Here is a 25962-nt window from a genome sequence, read left to right on the forward strand (position 1 = left end):
CCCGTTCATGCTCTGTCTCTCTCTGTCTCAAAAATAAAAATAAACATTAAAAGATAAATAAAAAATAAAATGAAGTATTTAATTTTATTGATCACTACCCATGTGCTGTGTTTCTAGGACTGCCTATTTATTGGTGTTTCTGTAAAAACAACAGCAGCCACGTGTTGTGGAAACAGTCTCAGTGGAAACCAGCAGGACTTAGCCTGATGTGGGCATTTTTGTTACATGCCTCCCCAGAAATGCTTGAGTTAATATTTTTACAATAGAAAAAAAAAGGCAATAAAAGCTTTTGAAGCCAGATGTCTCTTTACAAAACTGCTGATGGGGAAACTTTTCTCATGTAGAGACTTCAGTTAAGGTGATCAAATAAAATCAGTTATATTTAAAGTTGCTGGCTTTTTTGTTTATCTCGGTCAAATAAAGCTGTGTGTTCTAGTGAAGAAACTGAAGGTCAAAGGTCAAAGGACAAAGATTCTGGTGAGGTCTTGCATTAGGGAAGCCTTTTTAGCAGTGACTTCAGCCTTGGCAGGTGGTAATGCTGTTCAAGTCATGGTCAGAGGACGGAAGGGTTCCAAAATCTAAGTCTGATTTGGACCGCAGACATTGCGCTTGCAACTTGGGTAGGGCACTTTTTACTAGTTTTCTGATCTTCACCAAGTCTTAATTGCCAACTTTCTCTCTCTCTCTTTGTTAACTGTCAATAGTAAATAACTGCTAGTCTAAAACATTCGCCTGTCAACAAAGTGATGTATGTTTTGGAGAGAGTCAACAAGCAAGAATTGAAGTGACTTCAGTTGGTTTCCCCCCACTTATTTCCCTTGGCAGAATCCATCCTTGTGTGGTAATTAACTCTCGTTTATTTGTTTCATACCAAACTAAAACCTACACAAATCTAAATACATGTGGGCGAATCCTTCTACCTGGCTGCTTGACCACCATCAGAATCGCCAGTAAATTGTAAGTATAGTTGACTTAAGTTCCACATCAGTCATTTCTCCTGCCCTCCTCTCCGACCCTTCTTCCTTTAGTGCCCTATTCAAATGTCACATCCTCTGAGGCCCACTTTTCTATTCTCAGTCTCCCCTCCATGAATTAAATCCTCCCTTACTTTGCGCATTCCTCTACTGCTCATCATACTTGATAGTCACGTGTTTATGTGTTGTCCTCGCCTATTCAAATGAGAACCCCATCAGGGCAAAGGAGTTTTTAGGGCCTGGAAAAATACCTTGGATGGAGGTCAAAGGAAAGGACTAAAGTGATTTGCAGCCTGGGTCACTGTGAGAACTCCATCAATAGTTAACTAGTCAGGAGGGACCTGTTTTGGTCAAGGGGGAGGGGGCGAGAGGCAAGATGATGAATTACATTTCAGTTGTATTAAGTCTAAGGTACTGGAAGCACATTCAGAAGGGTATTTCCAGCAGACCTTCGGGAATATGTGAAAAGAACATGAGGAAGAGACACTAGAGGCAAAGAAATTTGGAAGCTCTTCACATAAAGGGATGGGTGGCAAAAGCCACATGATTCACTGAGTCCATGGAGGTGAGTGGTATCTTAGATAGAAAATTCCAGGAAGACATCTTAGGAAAAGCTTTCATTTAGGGGGCAGAAGGAAAACAGCCAGCAAAATCCTTCAGCATTAAGGATCTAAGAGAATAGGAAAATGAAGGGCTAAGGAAGCCAGACTGGGTGTGGTTTCTAGAAAGGTGATCGATGCAGAAAGTTCAAGGATAATGAGAATGGAGGAAACACCCGTGTATCTCATAACTGGAAAATCACTGGCAACTTTCAAGAAGGCACCTCCAATTGAAAGAGAGGAACAAAACCAAAAGTCTAGCAGGGGATTGCAAACTCAAATGCTTATAAGGACTAGAGAGGTAACAGAAGTGAGCAAAGAGACCATGATGATATGGTGATCATAGGCCCCACCACACACCCATGCCCAGGCCATTGTTGCCTCATGGAAAGCATGACCCAAGACAGCCAGCTATCTGACCTTCACAGAGAAGACTGAATTTTTTTTTAATGTTTATTTTTGAGAGAAAGAGAGTGAGCAGGAGAGGGGCTGAGAGAGAGGGGGACAGAGGATCCGATGTGGGCTCCGTGCTGCCAGCCGAGAGCCCGATGTGGGGCCTGAACTCATGAATCATGAGATCATGACCTGAACCGAAGTCAGACACTCAACTGACTGAGCCACACAGGCTCCTTGAGAAGACTGAAATTCTTATTTTTAAGTGAAATTTTCCAATTTAAAAAATATTGTGAGTCTAATGAAACACTTCTATACACTGTATGGGTGTATTTGAGCTCGTATTTGAGCCTCCTGTACTAGCAGCCTTTGCTAGGTTTGAAGGCATTGATGAGAGGATAGGAATCTTCTGAGATATGACCAGTCTGCTGGGTGTTTTAGAGACTGGAGTGCTAGCAGGTATCAAAGAGAAGATGGAATTTTCTGGAAAGAGAGGTCCAAGGCGGAGGTGGAAGTCATGAGATCAATAAGAAGAAGAAATACCTTTTCTTTTCAGATGAGAGGGATGAAGAGAGTAAGAGAGAAGTGTTAAATATTGAGAATGAGATTTAAGGTAAATAAGGGAAGATTAAGGACCTTGAATTTAATGTCATCAGTGAACTCTAAGAAGTAGACCTTGAGATTACCTGTGGAGGAAAAGGGAGGCAAGGACTGCCCTTGGGCCATCGGAGGGCGGGAAGTGTTTGCAGTAGTCACAGGGTTAGGGTTCAACGGTGACAAGTCAAACAAATAAAGACCCAGTGGAGGTTGATAGCATACATCTAGAGGGATTTTCCATTTAACCAGCACCTTTTAAGTGGCTCTGCATTCTGGGCACTAGGCTAAGCCCTGGGGATTTCCAGTCACGTTGAGGAATTAGATGAAGAAATAAATAATTGCCACAGGCTATCAATGTCACAGAGGGGTACAAACAGGGTGCTTTTGGGAAAAGAGGAGACACATCCTGGAAGGCTTTCTGAGGAGAGGGGATTTAAGTCTATGTTTGAAAAATAAGTTGTAATAGAGAATAAACTGATGGTCACGAGAGGGGAGGAGTGGGGAGGTTGAGTGAAATAGGTGATGGGGGTTAAGGAGTGCAATTGTGATGAGCACTGGGTGATGTATGGAAGCGTTGAATCACTATGTTGCACACCTGAAACTAGTGTAACACGGTATGTTAACTACATTGGAATTAAAATAATAAAAAAGAAAAGAAAAAGAAATTGTAGTTGCTATGAAGGCAATGGTGAAAGTCAGAAGAGACAATATATACAAAACACTAGCGGTGATAGCAGGCATGGCGCATTCTGGGAATTTCAGCTACTTCCATGTGTCTGAAACAGACTGCCGGTGGCAGAGTGGGAGAGGATGAAACTGAAGAGTTATTGAGAAGAAACATGAATGGTCATGGAACTTGGACCTGCCCTGTAGACAAGGAAAACCCACAGAAAGATTTCTACAACAGTGACATTATCAGCCTGTTAGAACACACTGACTAGAATGAAGATCAGGAAGGAGGTCAATTTTGATCTGCAGTTATGTACTCAGCCACAGAGGATATATCTCCATGGATTTAAGTTAATGATGGCAGTCTTAATCTCTTTCTCCTCTGATCTAGGGCTGGAACAAGCAACCCACTTTAGGTTAAGAGGGCATAAAAGGATGTCTACAAGGAGCCTCTGGGAAAGAGTTCTTTGATAAGTAAGAAATGCTTAAGAAGAAAGCTTCAGTTTTCCCCTTTGTTCCTCTCTTTCTGGATGTTGTTCTATGAAGATGTAATGTTTGGAGCTGCAGCAATTATTTTGAGATTATGAGGTAATGGTATGAGGTAAGGATGAAAGCAACAAATTGAAGATGGCACAGCAGAAGACAGACCTTGGGTTCTTGGTGTTAGAGGAGGCCATTAAGAGGATGCGACCACTGGTTGACCCACAAACTGGACTTGGGCAGTCAGAGGTTCCCCATCTTCTTCCCTGTCCTTGGAGTGTAGATTTCTGTCCACTGTTCCCATAGCTGGAGCCGTTTCAAGGACAGAACCTTGAGAAAGTAATGTGTTGTTGAGACCATCTGAACTATGTATGTGCCTGAACCTCTATAGGCCTCTGTATACAAACCTTTAAGATTCTGGTGGGTGGACATGGAGATACATTCATCTTGTGACTGTCCAAGACAAACCTCATATGTAAGCCCCCTCACTTACTAAAGTTTCCACCTACCGGAGCGCCTGGGTGGCTCAGTTGGTTGAGTGTCCGAGTATTCATTTCAGCTCAGGTCGTGATCCCAGCATCGTGAGATTGAGCCCCGAGTTGGGCTTCAGGCTGAGCATGGAGCCTACTTGGGATTCTCTCTCTCTCCCTCTGCCCCTCTCCCCTGCTCGCACTTTCCCTCCCTCTCTCTCTCTCTCTCTCTGTAATAAAATAAAATAAAGGAAAATAAAATAAAATAAAATAAAATAAAATAAAATAAAATAAAATAAAATAAAATAAAATAAAATAAAATTGCCACCTACCAATCTGGAGTGGCCCTCCTCTTTCTTTGGTCTCTCCTTGCCCCCGTGTACAGGGGCCAGTTTCAGATTTCAGCTAGGGAACTCCCGGGGTTGCAAACCAACTATGGTGACACCGTTTTGTTTCCAAAACCACTCTGGGATGACCTGCCTTGAACTTAACAAGCCAGTAATTGGTACACTCATGGTTTAAATCATGATTAGTTGGGTTTTTTGTTAATTGCCACATTGCCTTATATGTGGCCATCACAGTAGAAAGTTTAAGAAGCAAGAGATCCTAAACTGCTAGAGGTCTTCACTCATGTATAGTTCTACTTCTGGGTTCAAGAGGTATGTTGCATACTGTTGGTTAGTATTGTATATCTCTTACCAGTCTTTACCCTTCCTTTCCACATGTCACAACCGACTTAGACAAGGCTGCCTCATTCATCCATGTTTTCATCATTGTAGCTTTACTTGGTCCCTCCTAAACAGAATTCATTTCTTTCATTTAAAGTCCCAGTGTCTTGGGGCGCCTGGGTGGCTCAGTCAGTTGAGCATCCAGCTTCAGCTCAGGTCATGATCTCACGGTTTGTGAGTTTGAGCCCCGTGTCGGGCTCTGTGCTGACAGCTCAGAGCCTGAAGCCTGTTCAGATTCTGTGTCTCCCTCTCTCTCTGCTCCTCCCCTGCTCATGCTCTGTCTCTCTGTCTCTCTCTCTCTCTCTCAAAAATAAATAAACATTAAAAGAATTTTAAAAAATAAAAAAAAAATTAAAAAAAAAAGTCCCAGTGTCTTAGGGTACATGGCTGGCTCAGTCAAAAGAGCGTGCAACTCTTGATCTCGGGGTGGTGAGTTTGAGCCCCACATTGGGTGCAGAGATTACTTAACAAATAAATAAACAAACTTAAATAAATGAAGTCCCAATGTCTTGGTATTTAAACTACAATTAGGGGTGCCTAGGTGGCTCAGTCAGTTAAGCATCTGACTTTGGCTCAGATCATAATCTCACAGTCCCCCGGTTTGAACCCTACATTGGGCTCTGTGCCAACAGCTCAAAGCCTGGAGCCTGCTTTGGATTCTGTCTCTCTCTCTCTCTCTCTCTCTCTCTCTCTCTCTCTCTCACTCTCTCTGCCCTCCCCCACTCACACTCTGTCTCTGTCTCTCAAAAATAAACAAACATTAAAAAAATTAAAAATAAAATAAACCATAGTTAATTATGAGGCCAAGGGTCTTGTTTTCTTTATCTGTGTGCCCCTGGCACAAAGGCTGGCAAATAGCAGATGCTCAAAAAAAAAGTGTTTTAAGTGGAATTTTGAGATAGAGGGCCTGAATAATAATAAAGAAAATATTGGACCTATTTTGTATGTTTCTCCAGATTTGCCTCACTGACCTTCAAGCTGCTCACTAATAGAGAGTCCTGATGGTGTTTACCTCCCCTGGTGTGAGGAACATCTCAGGCATGGCCCCCATCACACCCACACAATAAGAGCTGCAGTGGAACCAGGAGTCTGAAGCCAGCTCAACCTGACTCATGGAGCCTCTGGCTCCTCCCACCGCTTCCAGACTCAGAGGCAGCACCGTGCCTCACTCAGGCTGTGGCTTACCCAGTGACTGCCTGGAGGGGTCTTGTGTTACACAGCCCAGGAGTGCAAGGGACTTATCACCCTGGGAGGTCTACGTTGACCAAAGAAAGACAGGAGGTGAAAAGGAGCTTGCACATTAACTAGCTCCCTTCCTCCTTGATGGACCACTCTGGGCACCATTATTCCATATGGCCTGACCAAGTAACTCGCTGGGTTTTCTCATGAAGCCATAGCCAATGCCCTAATGAGCCACTTTGTATTTACTATTTCTCCATCCCTGATTGACATCCTTTTTACTCACCCTTGATGCTCTGGGATTGTATCTTCTTTCCAGTTATATTAGCATATACCTTGCCTCAACCATTGTTTTTTAGGCTAAGACAAAGATTCTATTATTCAGTATTGGTTTTCTTGTTGCGTTTTTGAAATCTATTGTGCATTCACGGATGCCACCTCAGTTTAAATTCTTTCAAACATAGGTAGCCAGGGATGCCAAACAGCACAGTATTTGTAAAAACTCTTTTTAAGTAAACCATTATCCATGAGGAGTAATTCTTAAAAATCAGTCTATTTTTGAAACATTCTTAAACAAGGTGAAATGAGGTCTAAAGGGCAGCAAATTAAATGCCCGTGATAAGCAAATATTTAATTGTCCTTGATTTTAAACACAGACTTGTCAGACTGAGCTTGATAATGACTCCTTTAAAGTCGCATTATTTCCCAAGGCATCAAGCTTGTGTTGACAAGTTTCTTGAAAGACAGTTGGAAGAATAATTGAAAGATACATAATTAACTTTTGCTTAATGTTTGGTTATCGTAATGTCATCTAATATTAGTAAAAGCTACAGTAAGTGATCAGAGTATCTGAGTTAATTTCTTTTGACAGATGTGGAATACTATATTATTTTTTAATCATTATTCTGTTTATCACAGACATCTTTTTGATGCAGTTTAATTTGTTTTATACCGAATACATGTAGGAGTCATATATAATTAATGGAAATGTCCTCAGGAGAAAAATGAGGCTTCAGTCTCTGTGGCAACATAATCATGTTGAATTTATGCATGACTCTAACTGTAGGGGTCTGGAATCATTAGCCAAGGTTAATGAAAAACACAATTTACAATAAAGATATTAACCTACATAATTTTATCTGAAATAAGAAAAAAATCTGAAAATTTTAGCATACTGCTAAGCTACCCAAGACAAAAACACATATACAAAGGAAAAAAGAAAAAGTTTTGGGTCTGGTTGGGGAAGAACCAAAAGAGGAATTGTACAAGTTGAAAGGGACATATCAAAAACAAAACAAAACAAACAATAAATCTAACAAAGATTACCCTCTTGATAATTTGAATCTCAAATTATTCAAGCATATGTTTTCCAATTGTGATTGGAAAGTAATAGCATTAATACCGAAATATGTACATATTTAACACAGTCACTTTTTTTTCCTATACTTTATTTATTTTTTATAATTTACATCCAAGTTAGTTAGCATATAGTGCAACAATGATTTCAGGAGTAGATTCCTTAAGCCCCTTACCCATTTAGCCCATCCCCCCCTCCCACAATCCCTCCAACAACCCTCTTTTTGTTCTCTATATTTAAGAGTCTCTTATGTTTTGTCCCCCTCCCTGGTTTTATATTCTTTTTGCTTCCCTTCCCTTATGTTCATCTGTTTTGTATCTTAAAGTCTTCATAAGAGTGAAGTTATATGATATTTGTCTTTCTCTAACTGACTAATTTCACTTAGCATAATGCCCTCTAGTTCCATCCATGTAGTTGCAAATGGCAAGATTTCATTCTTTTTGATTGCCGAGTAATACTCCATTGTATGTATATACCACATCTTCTTTATCCATTCATCCATCGATGGACATTTGGGCTCTTTCCATTCTTTGGCTATTGTTGATAGTGCTCTTATAAGCATTGGGGTGCATGTGTCCCTTTGAAACAGCCTACCTGTATCCCTTTGATAAATACCTAGTAGTGCAATTGCTGGGTTGTAGGATAGTTTTATTTTTAATTTTTTGAGGAACCTCCATACTGTTTTCCAGAGTGGCTGCACCAGTTTACATTTCCACCAGCAGTGCAAAAAGAGACCCGCTTTCTGAGCATCTTCACCAACATCTGTTGTTGCCCGAGTTGTTAATGTTAGCCATTCTGACAGGTGTGAGGTGGTATCTCATTGTGGTTTTTCCCTGATGATGAGTGATGTTGAGCATTTTTTCATGTGTCAGTCTTCTTTGGAGAAGTGTCTATTCATATCTTTTGCCCATTTCTTCACTGGATTATTTGTTTTTTGGGGGTTGAATTTGATAAGTTCTCTACAGATTTTGGATACTAGCCCTTTATCTGATATGCCGTTTGCACATATCTTCTCCCATTCCCTTGGTCACCTTTTAGTTTTTCTGATTGTTTCCTTCCCTGTGCAGAAGCTTTTTATCTTGATGAGGTCCCAATAGTTCATTTTTGCTTTGGTTTCCCTTGCCTCCAGGGACGTGTTGAGTAAGAAGTTGCTGTGGCCGAGGTCAAAGAGCTTTTTGCCTGTTTTCTCCTCTAGGATTTTGATGGCTTCCTGTCTTACGTTTAGGTCTTTCATCAATTTTGAGTTTCTTTTTGTGTATGGTGTAAGAAGGTGGTCCAGGTTCACTTTTCTGCATGTTGCTGTCCAGTTTTCCCAGCACCACTTGCTGAAGAGACTGTCTTTATTCCATTGGATATTCTTTCCTGCTTTATTCTTAACTGTCCCACTAATGAATGAGGGTAAAAAGGTCCCCAAATCAATCAGCAAATGTTTGTTATATGCTAACTGTGGTGATTTAGTCTAGAGACCAGTGCCTAGATACTTACAACTATGTTCCCTGATCAAACTGGAAATTGCTAGCATCAACTGTGACCTGCTTTATAATTGTGCTTACCTAATCACCAGGCCCTCTGAAGAAGAGAAGATAATAGCAAATAGGGAAGGAATGTTAAGGGAGGTAGGATGATCTAAGGGAGTAGAATTTTAAGAAGGCAGTGACCCAAATGTTGCCACTAGAACAAAAAGAATAAGGAAGTGCCTTTGGAATTACTTAGAAGCAATCACTGGTGTTCTTCAAAAGAGCAGTGTCAGACACTCCGACTTCTGGCCATGATTGAATAATTGGAAATGGGATTAACCTTAAACAACTAGGACACTGGACAAAATATAGGAAACAACTGTTTTCAGACTTTGGACAACAGTAGTGTGGGAATGTGATCCCTTAGAGAAGGTAGCCCTCAGATGCCCATGGCTTTCTGCCTTGGGGCACCTACCTGGCCATGGATTAGGAAAGTGCGTTCCATGTAAAACACAATAATTTTATTTGAGTTGAGGAGACGAAGATCAGAGTTCAGGAGAGGTGAGGCTGCTGGAAGTTTGTAGGGCAGGGTTGCAGAGAGGAGGAAGCTACCTAGAAAAAGAGCTCTGGAAGTCTGTATGGGCTTATTTTGAGTCTGCTGAATACAGTGAAACTCAACAGTTTGGGTAAAGAGAGGTTGGAGAGCTGTGGGCTGAACTGTTCCTGAGCATACACAGGAGTGGGACTGCTCAAGTTCTGACTAGGCAGAGAAGAGTGGCCTCACTGATCACTCACTAGGAGTGATCTACAGTAACCCTAGAAAGGCCATGCTTTAGTAATGTTACTAAACTATTCCTAGAATAAAGGCTACAGGGGTGCCTGGGTGGCTCAGTCAGTTAAGCATCCCACTTTGCTCAGGTTATGATCTCACAGTTCGTGGGTTCAAGCCCTGTGTTGGGCTGTATGCTGACAGCTGGAGCCTGGAGCCTGCCTCGGATTCTGTGTCTCCTCTCTCTTCCTGTCAGCTTCTCGCTCTCTCTCTCTCTCTCTCTCTCTCTCTCAAAAATAAATAAACATTAAAAAAATAAATAAAGTTTACTTTATGTCCACCCTAAATAGGCTTAAAAACAAGCCCCCAAAGGATCAAGTACCTTTATTCCTACCATAACAAAACACAACAGTCTTTAAAGGAAGACAACAAAATCCAGATACTCAACAATGTAAAACTCACAATGTTCAGCATCCAACAAAAATTTACTAAGTGTGCCAAGAAGCAGGAACATGTAACCTATAACCAGAAGAATAATCACCCCAAAAGGACCATGAAATAATAAAGATGGATGGAATTAGCAGACAAGAATGTTAAAGCAACTCTTAAAACTGTGTTTGACTATTTAAATGAAAGCATGAACAAAGGGGAGAAATGGAAGACGTTTTTTAAAAGTGCAGTTTCAACAGGGTGATGGAGAGGAACAGGGACCCCAGACTGAAAAAAGGGAAGGAATAAGGAACACAACCTGAAGGGAGTGGCCGGAGACTGTTTATTCAAGAAGTATGGCTGCAAAGACAGAAAGGGGCAGCAAGGCCTATCAAAGGTTTGGATTGTTGTTGTTCCCTAGGGAAAAAAATGATAAGCTAAAAATGAAAGCTAAAGAGAAGTGTTAGAAAGAAGGATTTATATGAGGTTAATGGTTCTAGGCAGCTTTGGGAGAGAAAACTTTTATCTCTAAAGAAAGAGGATTGATTTTTCCCCGAGATAATGGAAAGAAGCTGAATATAAAATAGAGACATAAAGTTCAAGGGAATTGAAGAAGGCCCGGGTAATTAATGGAGTTTCAGTAAACAGAAGGCAAAATCATTTACTATGAGGCCCCAGGACTGGGGGATCCAGTGAGTGAAAAAAATGAGAAGGAGACTGAATTGGAGAAAATGTAAGAAATAAATAAAAGGACCGTGAAACACAAAACAACTCCCATTTCCCCAAACACTGTGGATAGACTGGACATCAGATTTAGTAAGAGGGAAATAATAAAATGCAAAGAAGGAGGGTTTGGGTTAAAACGTGAAAAGGAAAATGATTTCTCTTTTTCTTTTTGTGTATTAAATCCTGGTGAAGACTTTCGGGGAGAATAGTGTTGAGGGTGGTGGAAAGGGAAAGAAGGGAAATGAGAGGCGGAAGCACTGGAAGAGTTGGACGGGGTAGAATGGCTATAATCTTCAGGTCACTAGTTTTATTTTTGAAAGTACATTTGTAAACTTGGATAATAAAACTATGCATAAGTAACATTCTGTTGCAATACAAACTACAAAGCTGTTACATTTCTGTGTTTCGGATTGAGATGAAAGGGTCATGTCAGGAGTCAGAAGACATAATGTTGTGTCTGGTCGCAAACAGTGACCATCTTTATGGGTTAGTTATCTCATCTCTCTGAGTCTGTTTCTACATCTGTAAAATAGGCAAAAAGGCCACTTATGCCTACTCTGGATGAATTTGCACAAATCAAATGAGATTATACACAAAAACATTTTGTTCTCTGTTTGGTGCTATAAAACACAAGACACATGTAGATCTTTTCCGGGTTACCCACCCAGCTCACAGTGATTCATCTTTCTCTGAGAGTTGCCTTCCCATTCCCCAGTTGGATTTACTACATCACTCCACCCATCTACCCACAATTGATTGGACCAGGATTGTACAACTAATCCTAGATGGGCCAATCAGACTCTCCTGAGAATTTAGAATTGGGACCAAGTGTATCCAATTTGCACTGATTATTTGAACAGAAATGTAAATTCTGAAGTAATGAGTTGGTCGTCTGCTGCCTGCTGAGGGCATGAAGGTGCAGAAAAGCCAGTCTAGAAAGAGAACAAAGCTGAGAGGCAAGGGGAAACTGGGATAAGAGTAAGAGAGAGGACTAATACTTTGGATAACTGCACAGTTCTGGACTCTTCCTCTTGAGTCCTGACTGCTTTATTGGCCTGGGATTCTGTAAGATACCCCTGTGTCCTATAAATAAAATCCTCCTTTCTTTCTCTCTCTTTCTTTCTTTCTTTCTTTCTTTCTTTCTTTCTTTCTTTCTTTCTCTTTCTTTTTTCTTTTTTTCTTGCATAATGTGGCTCATGTGTTTCTCTGTAATTTTCAACTAAAGAATCTTAACTAAAGCAATATAGTGAGTTCAATAGTGTCCCCACCACCACCACCCAAAATTCATGTCTACTCAGAACTTCAGAGTGTAACCTTATTTGGAAATAGGATTTTTGCAGAATGTGGGTAAGATGAGGCTATACGAGATTCAAATGGATTTGAATCCAGTGACTGGTGTTCTTATAAGAATAGAGGGGATAGAGGTGCCTTGGGTGGCTCAGTTGGTTAAGCGTCTGACTTTGGCTCAGGTCATGATCTCACAGTTCATGAGTTCGAGCCCCACATAGGGTTCTGTGCTGACAGCTTGGAGCTTGAAGCCTGCTTCTGATTGTGTCTCCCTCTCTCTCTGTCCCTCCTCTGCTCTCACTGTGTCTCTTTCTCTCTTAAAAATAAATAAACATTAAAAAAAAAAAAAGAATAGAAGGGGATACAAGAAATGCACACAGAGAAGGCCGTAAGAAGATGAAGGTAGGAAGAAATTGGAGTTATGCTGACACAGGCCAAGGAACACTGGGGGCCACCAGAAGTTTGGAAAGCCAAGGAAAAATTCTTCCTTAGATCCTTCAAAGAGAGCATGGCTCTAACGACACCTTCATTTTGGGCATCCGGCTTCCAGGGCGCTGAGAGAATAAATTATGTTGTTTTAAGCCACCCAGTTTGTGGTACTTCATTACAGCAGCCCTAGAAAACTAATACAAGGAGTAGTATAGGACAATTTACCTCAAAATTGCTGTTCTCAAGCTTTGTTGTCATGGAAAGAGCTAGACTCTACACAAGGGGGAGACCCTTGAAGCTTTCAAGTACCTTCTCGTCCCACAGCCGCTTTCTGGGAAATAGGTCTCTAGTGGTTTGTTCTGTATACGGTTTTTATATTTCTTACCATATGAAACCACTGCTGCTACTATTCCAGCCACACTCAGTTGGAACCAAGTTTCCTGGAAATGAGAGAATTAGAAGGAAGCCAAGAAGAGCTTCATGTGTCAAACTGCCCAATAGGGCTCAGTCTGTATTGGATGATGACAAATCACCTCAACCAGGAAATACAACTACTAACTAAACAAAGAGTAGGCAATATCCCAATCCATGCTGAGCCCTTGCTTCGTTTCTCCATGAGCCTATAGATAAACCCGTCTGGGAAACTCTGTGACCAAGAATGGCTGCCATGAAACAGAGGACATCCCATGGTGCCCCACAAATCCCAGCAACAAACCCCCTTTATCAGGGATCACCTGGGCATGCGTCCTTGTTTTAGTCTGCTCAGGATACCGTGATAAAATACTATAGACTGAATAGCTTAAACAGCAAAAATTTATTTCTATCACTTCTGTAGGTTGTAAAATCTAAGATCAAGGTGCTGGCCAATTCAATTCTTGATGAGAGCTCTCTTCCTTGCTTGCAGATGGCTACCTTCTTGCTGTGTCCTCATATGGTCTTTCCTCAGTGGGTGCGCGCGCGCGCACACACACACACACACACACACACACACACAAAGAAATTTCTCTCTCTCTCTTTTTTTTTTAAATTTTTATTTTAGAGAGAAAAAGAGTGTGAGCAGGGGAGAGGGACAGAGAGAAAGAGAGAGAGTCCCAAGCAGGTTCCATGCTGCCAGCACAGAGCCAGATGCACAGCTTGATCTCATGATCCTGAGATCACTACCTGAGCTGAAATCAAGAGTTGGATGCTCAACCAACTGAGCCACCCAGGCTCCCCTCTCTTGCTCTTCATACAGGATCCCAACCTGATGACCTCATTTTATCTTACTAACTCCTAAAAGCCCTATCTCCAAATATAATCACACTGGAGATTAGGCTTCAATCCTTCTCCCTAACATATTGTTAGAATCTTTTCAGCAAACAGCTGGCTCATTCATCATTATAATGCAGGGATTGCACTGAAAGATAATCTTGGATAATTTCTGTCCCCTCACCAAGATGCAAAGTGCTTCTAATTACATAAAGGAGGACATACACACAAATATACATAACACACATAAAGGAGGACATACATACACATATACATACACACACACATGAATATATAGATATTATATATATTCATAACTTTCTATGTGCCAGATGTTGGGCTAAGTGATATATATAGCTATATATATATATATATATATATATATATATATATATATACACACACATATAGCTAAGTGATATATATATATATAGCTAAGTGATTGATATATATTGATATATATTGATATAAATTCATTTCAACCTTACAACAATCTGATGAGGCAGGTAGTATTATTATGCGTATTTAACAGTCTAGAAAATCAAGGTACAGAGAGGTTAAATAACTTGTCCAAGCTCATACAGCTGGTATGTGCTAATCCTGGGACTCAACCCATACAATCTGGCTTCAGAGTTCATGAATTCATAAGCCGTAGTTCCAGTTATGAGAAGCTGCTAGTGTAGTGATTGGAGCACAGGACAAGCAAGAGGTATATATAGGAAGACTGGAATTGGAAAATTATGGAAAACACACTCTTTCGGATGAATCATCTCTCAGTCTACTATATCTGTGGACTCTGATGGTCATGCAGTAACTGACAATCCCAGAGGTAAACACAACTTGCCTTGGAATAAGACTGTATCAGTGTATGGTTCCAGGTATTAACCTTATCTGTCTCTGGACATTGGGCAAGTCATCCAGTATGTGTGGAAAGGGATGCAAAATATTTCTCATCACAGTCTGTATATACTGAGCAAAGACCTGGTTGCTCTAAAGTTTTGTCCCTGGGGTAGAAAAGGAAGAAGATCGTGTTCCTTCCCATCGTGCTTCCTAATCAAGTGCTCCTGTGTGCTCCAACAAGAGGTTCTTCTTAGTTGGATGAATAGATGTGTAGAGAGGCAAGAGGCCAGGACTTATGGGCTCAAGAATGTGTAAGATTTATTGGAGCTGCTGGTTAGAACACTGCTGTTTTCGTGAACTGGACCAAAATGCTCTCACACCAAGCTTTTACCAATAAAATAAATAGCCTCAGGTGTCTATCGACCTAAGAGGACCTGCCTGTAGTTGATATAATTGCCAAACCGCTCACTGGGAACTTGACAGATGAGTCCTTTAGCTTTCAATTCAGGGTGAGAATTTGCACCAAAAAATAAGACGAGCCCTTGTTAAAGAGAAATATAAATTCCTATTTTCTTAATCTTTCACTCATTCATTCAACAAATATTTATTGAGTGCCTACTCTATGATAGGCACTGTTCTTGGAGATTGAAATAAATCAATGAGCAAAACACAGATTTGTGCCCTCCTGGGAACTTGCATTCTGGTGCAGAAAGATAGATAGTTGGAAATAGACATAATGAATAAATAAGTTATCTAATGTATGCTAGGAGGCTATTGGTGTCATGGAAAAAGAAAGAAGAGCAAAATAGGAGGAACTGAAACTATTGGGGGCTGGTTGTGATTTTAAATAGTCAGGGTAGGCCTTATTGAGAAGGTAACATTTGAGCAAAGACTTGAAGGAGTTGAAAGGATTGGCCAAGTGAGCATGTGGGGAAAGATCACACCAGATGAAGGAAATGGCAGCACAGGAGTGTGCTTGGTATGTTTGGAGAATGTCAGGAAGCCACGGTGGCTGGAGAAGTGGAGGGTGGGGCAGACCACGGAAGATGGGGAGAGTAACAAGGACCTGATCATGTGCAAGCCTGTAGGCCACTGTAGGGACTGCTACTTTTATTTATTTATTTATTTATTTATTTATTTATGCATTTATTTATTTATTTTTAAAATTTTTAACGTTTATTCACTTTTGAGAGACAGAGACAGAGTGCGATCAGGGGAGGGGCAGAGAGAGAGGGAGACACAGAATCTGAAGCAGGCTCCCAGCTCTGAGCTATCAGCACAGAGCCCAACACAGGGCTCGAACCCATGAACTGTGAGATCACGACCTGAGCTGAAATCAAACGCTAAGCCGACTGAGCCACCCGGGTGCCCTGGGACTGCTACTTCTACATTACAGGATTTTTATTCTGAATGAGATGGGAGTCTATTAGAGGATTTAGAGCAAAAGAAGGACATGTTCTCTCTTATAACCAGATTACTTTGACTGTTGTGTTGTAAGCTGACTGTATAAGAACAAGAGTGAAAAGGGAGAAATTAGGACACAATTTCACTCATCAAGAAGAGAGACAATGGTGGCATAGACTAGGTTGTAATAGTGGAGGTGGTGAGAAGTCCGATTTGGGGTAACACTTGAGGCTAGAGCCTGTTGGAGTTGCTATGGGTTGGATATGATGTGTAAGAAAGAAAAAAAAAAAGATGAGTTAGATACCTATGACCATTATGATGGAGAAGGCTGCAGGTGGAGCAAGTTGTTGGATATACAGATCTGGAGGTCAGGGGAAAAGTCTGGGCTGGAGTTTGAACTGTGGGAGTTGTTGACATACAGATGGTATTTAAAGCCAAAGGCTGAATGAGATCACTAAGGAACTGAGTGTGGATAGAGCAGAGTCCAGGGACTGAGCCTTCAAGCATGCCAACATTAATGAGTTGGGAGAAAAAGAGGATTCAGTAAGGAGGTAAAGAAAGAGTAATTAGGAAAGGGGAGAAGGCTCGAGTGATGTTATTGACCAGGTGAGAAGGGATGAGATCCGGTATACAAGCGGAGTGATGGGCTCTGGACAGGAGCACATTTTGGAGGAGAACAACTGCACATTTTGAATAACTGAAGGCATCTACATATCTGGTGCTCTCTTTACGTAGTAAAGATAATTCTTGGTAGTCAAGGAATTCTTTTATGGTCTTCCCACAGCATTTCCCCATTGGCTGTTCGGTGAATACTAATCTCATGGACAGTCAGTACTTCACAGGAGCTGTCACGCAGATCTCATTGCTGAACACAACGTGGTTTCTGTCTTTTGATGACGTGGCACAGCTCAGAGGAGCTAGAGTGGTGAGGTCGCCATGGCCACGCCAGGAATGGAACCAAGGTCTCTGTGTTCGTTTGCGAAGGGCTCCCATGATAAAGTCCCACAAACCGAGTGGCTTAACTGCACAAGTTTATTGTCTTACAGTTCTGGAAGCTACAAGAGAGAAATCAAGATGTTGGCAGTGTGGGTTCCTCCCAAGGCTGGGAGAGAGCTTCTGTCCCATGCTTCACTTCTGGTTTCTGGCAATTTTTTGGCAGCCTTGGGCATTCTTACCTCATGGAGGCATCACCTCAGTCTTTACCTTCATGTTCACATGGTGTTCTCCCTGTGTGCTTTATCTGTTTGTGTCTAAATTTCCCCTTTTTATAGACACCAGTCCTATTGGATTAGAGGCTCACCTGACTCCAGTGTTACCTCATCTTACCCAGTCACCTCTGCAAGCACCCTATTTCTAAATAAGGTCACATTCTGAGATACTGGCTGTTAGGACTTCAGCATGTGAACTTGGGGTTGGGGAGGAGAGGCGCAGTTCAACCTATGACGGTCTTTTAATGTCACATTTTGTGTCAGCCTTCATGGCATAGATTAGGCAACTGCAGATCAGGCAACTTGAGAATCAGTGGGGCTGAAAAAGTCTTTCTTGTGCATCTCTCCGATGCCAATCCTATCATTTGAACCTGTTGTCTTTGATGTGACTCTGATGTGACCATTTTGACCTGTTTTAGAAAGCACGACCTTGACGAATAAGAGGTAATGACTGGAAAGGTAAAGAGTAAAGGCATTTGCAGGGAGAGGTGCTCCTCTAAGGCAGTGACCATATATATTGGAAACATGTTTGCCTTTTATTACACCAATGATGACAACCCAGCTTCTTTGGGCTTCACCTCTGAGATTCTGATTCTGCAGGCCTGTAGCCAGGAACCTGCATTTTAGCACACTTTCAGGTGATTCTGATGCCACCTTTTGACAGATTTCCCTAGAGAGCCGGGGATTCGTGGTGTGAGAATTACTGAGGCAACAAGACACTTAGGTTGGAGCCAGACCAGGCCTTGCCATCCAGAGAGTAGACAGAACCACAGAACCCCTGACCTCAGAGCCACAAGGGCCGGAAGAGACCATCAAGATAGAAAACAGAGCCCAGAGATGGTTGAAGCCAGGGCATTCTGAGTGCTTCAGAGCAGAAAGAGAAGCAAACCCAGGACTTCAATATAAGAGCATGCCAATGGATGAAATGAAAAGAGAGAAGACAAATGTGAGGAGCTGTCCCCTAAACCAATGTCTACACTAGATGATGTCTCCTATTTCTTTATCAGGTCACAGAAGCTGTCATGCTTCAGAGGAGGCCACTTTCCTGCCTCTCAGGAAAGTTTGGGTTCCTGAAACAGGGACTTACCCATGAGACAAAGAGCGGATCTGTTTTTAGTGGTTATTTGTGGGGGTCCACTGCTTCTGCAGTGGCACTGCATTGTCCTCAGCATACAAAGGTATAATAAGAACCCAAGAAAAACACTTTGAGTGTGTGATTGTGTGATTAAATTCACTGATGGTCTTCAGGCTTGGGTAGGTATACTTCCTGAGAAAACTCTGAGCCTAATTATCTGTCTGCATAATTTCTTCACTCTTCTTTCACTTTCGTGACCTCATTCAGTGTTCACGTAACCCTGTAGTAGGTGTTACCCTCACTGGACAGATATTTTAAAAATGAAAATCTGGGGCATCTGGGTGACTCAGTGGGTTAAGTGTCCAACTTTGGCTCAGGTCATGATCTCAGGGTTGGTGAGTTCGAGCCCCACATCGGGCTCTCTGCTGTCAGCACAGAGCCTGCGATGGATGCTCTGTTTCCCTCTCTCTGCCCCTACCACTCTTGTCTTCGCTCCCTCTCTCTCAAAAATAAATAAACATTAAAAAAAAAAAAGATGAAAATATGACATGCCCTCCTTCTGCTTATAATCCTTCAGTGATTCTTCACTGTTTACCCATTGGCTCCTTCCTTGGGGGAATACATTCCAAGTTAACAACCTAAAGAAAAAATGGGTAATTTGTACAAGGATGTATGTAACAGCTTTATTCACAACATTAAAAACTGGTAACAAAACAAAACCCAATAATAAAGGGCAGGGCTAAGCCAATCCTGCCCTCTCAATACACTGGAATTCTCTGTACCTACTTCAAATGATAAGAATCTGGTCTACCCTGAGGCACGAGTGTGTATCTAAGTGTCTGTGTCTAAAGGTGGCAAATGTGAAATCCACTGAATAAACAGGATAATGAACACCCTGATTTCAACTCTGTAAAAACATGCATGTGTGTACTGACAAGGACTAGGCAGTAACAAAAAAGCAACAAAACGTTTGACACCGTATGTGAATCAGATCTCCTATTTAAGTGTGGCATAAAAACCGCAATGGGGAAAATAATGCCTTTGGAATTTTCTTCCGAGGACTCTCACATAGAATTGTATATTGTGAAGAGTAAACGAGACATGGAACTTAAAACCTTAAGACTTCAACGCAAGAGGGTGGACTAAGGACACGGTGACAGTTTTATGTTGGGATGTCAGTGTTTGAGTCAGTTCCAGCCAGAACGGGGGCGGGGCACGGCCACCTCCAGTGGCGTGACTGAGTGTGCTCATACACGCATATGCACACTTGGCTTGTGGTTACATCATTCGCTGCTGCTGAAGCAGTTCAAGGCCAGTGGGAAATCACAGAGCAGGGACAGAACTGCCCTATTAACTGAGAGAAAAACTGGTCCGACTTGATCAAGCAGAACATTAGCGTGTGATGTCAAACTGACCTTATGTACGGTTTCAAAGAGGCTCTAGAAACAGTTCACCGAGCTCTCTTCTCTTTAATGGTATTTGCTGGGGCTGAATGCATAAAAGCATGGCGCTGGAGGCTTGCTGTTGATGCACACAGATGGCTGCAGTACCCCAAATTTAGTCTCCGTTCAAATGTGTTCATCACATCTCTGGCTCTCTTTCAAGGCTCTTACCCCAACCCTAAATCTTACGATATTTGCCTTTTGTAACTTTCAGGAAACAATGGTAGCATCACTTGAGTCCTCTTTAGGTTTATCATTCACTGTGCACAGAAGAGGAGTGACTGGTAGGTCAGAAAAGATAGTGCCCTCCAAGATTCTCGGGGTTTTCTGTCCTTGTACATCTGGATCACTCAATCTTGGCTTATCCTGACTTCTCAGGCCCTAAGAAGAACAGGTTCTTGCATCCCAAACTGATGGCAGTCTAGTTTGTATCTGAAAATCAATTTAATCATTTACAATGACAAATCTAGCAGCCAAGTGGGGCAATATTTATGTTGGCCGCTTTGCAAGTTCTCTTCCCACAAATGAAACCAAGCAAAGATTAGAAGTCTGTTGCTGTGTGAGCATAAGCTACTGGTACAAGGAAGGGTTCTGAGAGAGACTTATCTACAAAATGATCTACTTAGAATTCTCTGATTTCCCTTCAGTGTGTACTCCTCTAATTGCCCCCCTCGCCCACCCCTCACCTATTCTTTGAAGCTTCTTCTACCTCTGGGTTCTTGGGAAAAATGAATCACTTACCATGTCAGTCTACCATAACTTTCATACCTTTATTATAGCACCAATTACCTCATATTCTGGTAATCCTTGATGTATCTGTCTCCCCTTCTGTTTTCATCACTGGGACAGGGACTCTCTCATCTACTTTGTTTCCTCAAAGCCTAGTACATAATAAGTGCTCAGTTCAGGGTTGCTAAATGAATGAATACATGAATTATTTTTCAATTTACCCTAATGACCTGTCTACATCTAAATAGATGTAGATAGATATTAAGCGACAGAAAGGAGGGGGGAGAAAGAGAGACAGAGAGAGACAGAGAGAAGAGAATCCTATTCCCTAACCATGAGAGACCTGTCCAAACATTATACCGCAGGGAACCCGTAAAAGCCAGTCTTAGGCAATACTCCGTGCTTTATGTTTTCACCCAGACTGATCTGTTTATCTGATCCTTCTTACATTATTCCCTGGCTTCACCTTGGGCCCTGGCTTATGTGTGCCTCAACCTGCATGCTTATTTTAGTAAACAGTTTGACCCCTTCCACAAGCATATTGATTTGGATTCTCCTAACTCCCCCTTTCACCCACATCAGGCTACAGAAATACCAAAGCAGAGTCTGGATTCTAACATGACCCACAAGTGATATGTATGCTCATTAATGTTGGAGAAGCTCTACTTTGTTAGCACCATGCTCTAACCAACTGAGCTAACTGGCCAGATGCTACTTTAAATCTTTATGATGACTGCCCCTGGCTGCATGCTATTCCTTTCCATCTTCTCTCCTGTCATTCTCAAGACATCCACATCCATTGTATTAGTTATCTATGGCTGTGTATAAAACCACCCCAACTTACTGGCCTAAAACCTCACTTATTATCTTATGGTTTCTGTGCATCAGGAATCTGGGCAAGACTTATCTGGATCCTCTGCTCAGGGTCTCTCATAGGCTGCAGTGAAGCTGGGCTTCAGTCATCTAAAGCTTGGCTGGGGAGGAGTCACTCGAGACTCACTCATGTGGTTGTTGTTGGGACTCATGTCTTCATGGGCTGTTGGAAAGAGGCCTTCCTGAGTTCCTTGCCTGGTTGGTCTCTCCACTGCACAGCTTACAAGATGGCAGCTGGCTTCATATGGAAAAAATGAGTGAAAAAGCAAGAGAGGGCAGGTAAGATGGAAGCCAGAGTCGTTTGTAACCTAATCTGAGAAGTGGCAGCCCATTATTTTTGCCTTATTTTATTTGTTAAAAGTAAGTCAATAGGTCCAGTCAAAGGGAGAGGATTCTACAAGGGTGTGAGTAACAGAAGTGGGGATGTTCAGGGGCTCTTAGAAGTTGTGTACCACATCCATGTTCATTTTCCTTCTTTTTTTTTTTTTTAAAGTTCACCTATTTATTTTGAGAGAGAAAGAGAGAGAGAGAGAGAGAGCACGTGCGTGTGCACATATGTGTGCACGTGCAAGTGGAGGAGAAGCAGAGAGACAGTGAGAGAGTCCCAAGCAGGCTCCAAGCCTGACTCAGAGCTCGATCCCATGACTTGTGAGATCATGACCTGAGCCAAAACCAAGAGTCAGATGCTCAACCGACTGAGCCACCCAAGCACCCACCCATCCATGTTCATTTTCATCTAATAACTTTGCCGACTAGTTTCTACTGCAGTTACACATCTCTGTGGCCTTATCTGGGACCTCAACACCACTTGGAACTTTATATTCTCCAAACTTTCACCCTCTGTGCTTCCTGTCTTGACTACAACTTTTCATTCCCTCTACTTGTCCCACGTCTTCACTCCGATTGCACCATCCTTCACAGCAAACATGACTTCCTGTCCCTTTCAGCCTTTCTTGTCCTAGTGTGTTAATACTCTTCTAGTGTTTCTCAAAGTTCCATACAGGGAGTTTCCTGTAAGCAGCTAGTTATATATGGCCTTACTAAAAACCTACAGACACCCACATTCACCTATTTGATTTTGGGGACTGTCACACTTTCACTTCCTCCACTTTAGGGCAAATCTAGTCTTCTCTGCTTTTTCTTCCATTCCCAGGTTGATGAGCATGCCTGAAGGAAATCATAAAATCATGCTGATTTGTTTCACTATAAATGGATGCTCTCTAACTTCATCTGAGTAACACCTCTCTTCAGAAATGCATCCCTACAGAATTTACCCATCATCATTTCCAGAACTTTCTTGTTCTCCTGAAGTCCCCAAACCCACCATCATTATCCTTGGTCTATCCTTAGCCTTCCTCCAATGGAAGGCTATTTTTGTTTGGCTGTCTCCACTCTAGAACACTCTCATCTCTCACTCATTATTTTTCATCTTGAGAGAAATGGGTGTGATCATCCTTTCTGGGTCTAAACTCTTCACATGTCCTTATAATCCATTCTGTCCCACTTCCTGACTTTGCTCCATCAGTTCCTCCCTCTCTGTCTGTATTTTCTCCTTCACCTTCAGCTTACAAACATGTCCATCATAAAAGCAACCTTGACTCAGTTACTGCCTCAAGCTACGGCTCATCACTGTCTTTTCTTCTACCACTAAATTTATTTTTAGTTTTCCAATAATTTTCTAATATAATGAAAAGTAGAGGGGGCACCTGGCTGGCTCAGTCGGTAGAGCACGAAACTCTTGATCTTGGGGTTTTAAGTTGGAGTTCCATGTTGTCCCCACCCTCTTTTTTATGTCATTGAATTGCGGAATTGAGTCCATTGTCCTAAGCTTTGTCTCACTGTTTGGACTTGCCTGATTGTTTCTTTTTTAGTGTCATTTAACATGTTCATCTACCCTATATTTCCTGTGAACTGGAGATGAGATATAAAGGCTGATTTCAATTCAAGTTAAACATTTTTGTCAGGAATATTCGTAACTAGTGCTATGTATTTTATATTGCATCACATTTTAGGCACATACTTTTGATTGTCCCACTTTTAGTGACACTAACATTCATTACTGGGTTAAGGAGGCAACAGCCAGATCTCCCCGCTGTTAAATTACTTTTTTTTTTCACTTGCAATCAGCAAATAATCCATGGAGAGATATTTTAGTACCATTTTTGGCACCTCTCCAGATTGTAAACATCCTTTATTCTATCAGAATGAATATGTCAGTCATGGTTCATTAAAGGAAACAGAAGCCAATCTAAATTTTTTTTCATCAGAGAGAGATTTAATTCAACTAATAAGAAGCTTCCAAATTCATTGGAAGAGCTTGGGGAGAAGGCTAGGCTAGGCCTTCAGGGGGCTGAGTTATGAAACAGACTAAATTTGGTATCTGTGTTCCAAGGCTTATGAAGCCACCATTGAAGTTGTCTCTCCATATTCTCAAATCTAGGACCAAGAATTGGGCAGAAAAACTCATTGACTCCGTATCCATGCTGGCCAGAAGCAACAAAGGAACAAGAAGATGGCCTCCACCTAATTTCTACTTTCCAGATCTAATGCAAGCGCATTTCATTTTTGGACCTTAATTCATATCTTGAAAACTAGATGTAAAGCAGTTTGCATTTTTTTTTTTAACTTTCCGGCCAGCCTCTGCACACAAGAAGCATTAGAATAGTTGTTGATCAAGATAATCCATGGATTCTACCACACTATGGCAAGGGCAGTAAAGGGAAACACACCTGAGACCTCTAAGGTTCTGTGACAGGAATCAGAATGTTTCTCCTGGGCTCCCCACTCTGCAGGCACGTTGCAGGATGGAGAAGGTAAAACCCAACAGTTACTACTTCTCCACATGCTTTTCATCTGAAGATGTTGTTGCTATCTCTCATCTACTATTGCCTCATTTTACATTCTGTTGTACTTAATGGTTATAATTTTTTAAATGTTTATTTATTTTTGAGAGAGAGAGAGAGTGTGTGCACATGGGAGTCAGGGAGGGACAGAGAGAGAGAAATTCAGTGAGGCTCCGCGCTGTCAGCACAGAGCTCGATGAGGGGCTTGAACCCAATAAGATCATGACCTGAGCCGAGATCAAGAGTTGGACGCTCAACCAACCGAGCCACCCAGACCCCCTAATGGTTGCAATTTTTTAATTCTCATTTTTATTAGCGTTTTGGGAGGACAAAGAAATAGCAACCTTTTCAGATCTCCTAGATGATTTTCAAACTGTTCCATAGACACATCTGAGTGATAGGATATTCTCCCATGTCCCGTGGACGATTTGTGAGACATACCAGCATACGAGTGCAGGTATCAATAATTTTACAAACTCTCCTACATAATTCCAATAAACCCTTCCAATACCACCATTTTTGTATTACTTATTTATTTCTGTATATCACATTACTCTCAAACTTCATGGCTGGTCACGATAAACATTATCTCACAAACGATTATTATCTCACAGTTTCTGTAGGTCAGGAATCTAGTCTTCATGTTCATATTTGGCTATTCACTCGTTTTTATTGCTATAAAATGCTCCATTGTTTTCATGTGTCAAATTTATGTTTTTATTCTTCTCTTAATGGACTTTTGAGCTTCTAGTTTAGGGCCATTATTAACATTGCTGACATACACAGTCTCTTACATGTCGCTCATAAAAAGACTTGTTAGCACTTCTTGAGTTTATATCTAGGACTGGAATTGCTGGGTAAAGGGTATATATATTTCCAGTCTTTACTGGATACTTCAAATCTCCAAAGTTGTACCAGCAGGTGTGTGAGAGTGACTGATGCTCCCATCCTTGCCAGTGCTTAGCATTGTGAGGCTTTTAAAGTTTTTGACAACCTGGTGGCTATGAAAAGATATCTCATCCTGCTTAATTCACTGATCACTTGAGATTGAGTCCCTTTTCTTATGTTTGTGGATCAATGTGTTTCTTCTGTGAGGTCATTATTCGTACCCTTGGTTGATGTTTCAATTGGTTGTTTTGTGTTTTCTTTGACATGTAAGAGCACTTTATATAATCTGGGTATTACACTTTGTTAGTTACACTGATTCTCTCAACAAATATTTACTGAGCACTTGGTGTGCTCAGAGGATATAGCTCTCAACAAGGCAGACCAAAAAACCTCTTAGTTCATCAGGCATCCATTCTAGAATAGGGAGACGAACAATAAACACAATATATAAGCAAAGTTTGGGGCACCCGGGTGGCTCAGTCGGATAAGCGTCCGACTTCAGCTCAGGTCATGATCTTGTGGTTTGTGAGTTTGAGCCCCATACCTGGCTCTGTGCTGACAGCTCAGATTCTGTGTCTCCCTCTCTCTGTGCCCCTCCCCTGTTCATGCTCTGTCACTGTCTCTCGAAAATAAACGTTAATTTTTTTTTAATTAAAAAAATAATAAATAAGCAAAGTTTATGGTATATTTATTAGATTTTTACATACCCCGTGATAAATGTTACAGGCAGAAATAAAGCAGCGAAGGGGTCTAGGGGATTCTGGGGAAGACTACAACTTAAAATAGGATGGTCAAGGAAGACTTCACTGAGAGACTAACATTTGAGTTAAACCTGAAAAAGGTGAGGAAACAGACCATAGAGATATTTG

At 41.5% G+C, this 25962-nt stretch overlaps 1 protein-coding gene across 2 annotated transcripts in view; it reads left to right on the forward strand.

Annotated features, from left to right (window-relative positions):
- The window catches only part of YEATS4 (YEATS domain containing 4), an 80381-nt gene that overhangs the window by 40411 nt on the left and 14008 nt on the right, over positions 1-25962 (forward strand). Inside the window, exons 7-8 of one of the 2 annotated variants that reach the window (XR_008300337.1) lie at positions 18251-18297; positions 23801-24175. Coding sequence is in view for 1 of the 2 variants with exons in the window: in XM_027071275.2 (XP_026927076.2) it covers positions 18251-18297; positions 23801-23938 (185 nt within the window). In the remaining variant the exon portion in view is untranslated. Of the gene's footprint in view, positions 1-18250; positions 18298-23800; positions 24245-25962 lie in introns of those variants that run through there. The other variant, XM_027071275.2, reaches the window with a different exon arrangement.

Source organism: Acinonyx jubatus, chromosome B4 (genome assembly GCF_027475565.1).
Source record: "Acinonyx jubatus isolate Ajub_Pintada_27869175 chromosome B4, VMU_Ajub_asm_v1.0, whole genome shotgun sequence".
NCBI lineage: Eukaryota > Metazoa > Chordata > Mammalia > Carnivora > Felidae > Acinonyx > Acinonyx jubatus.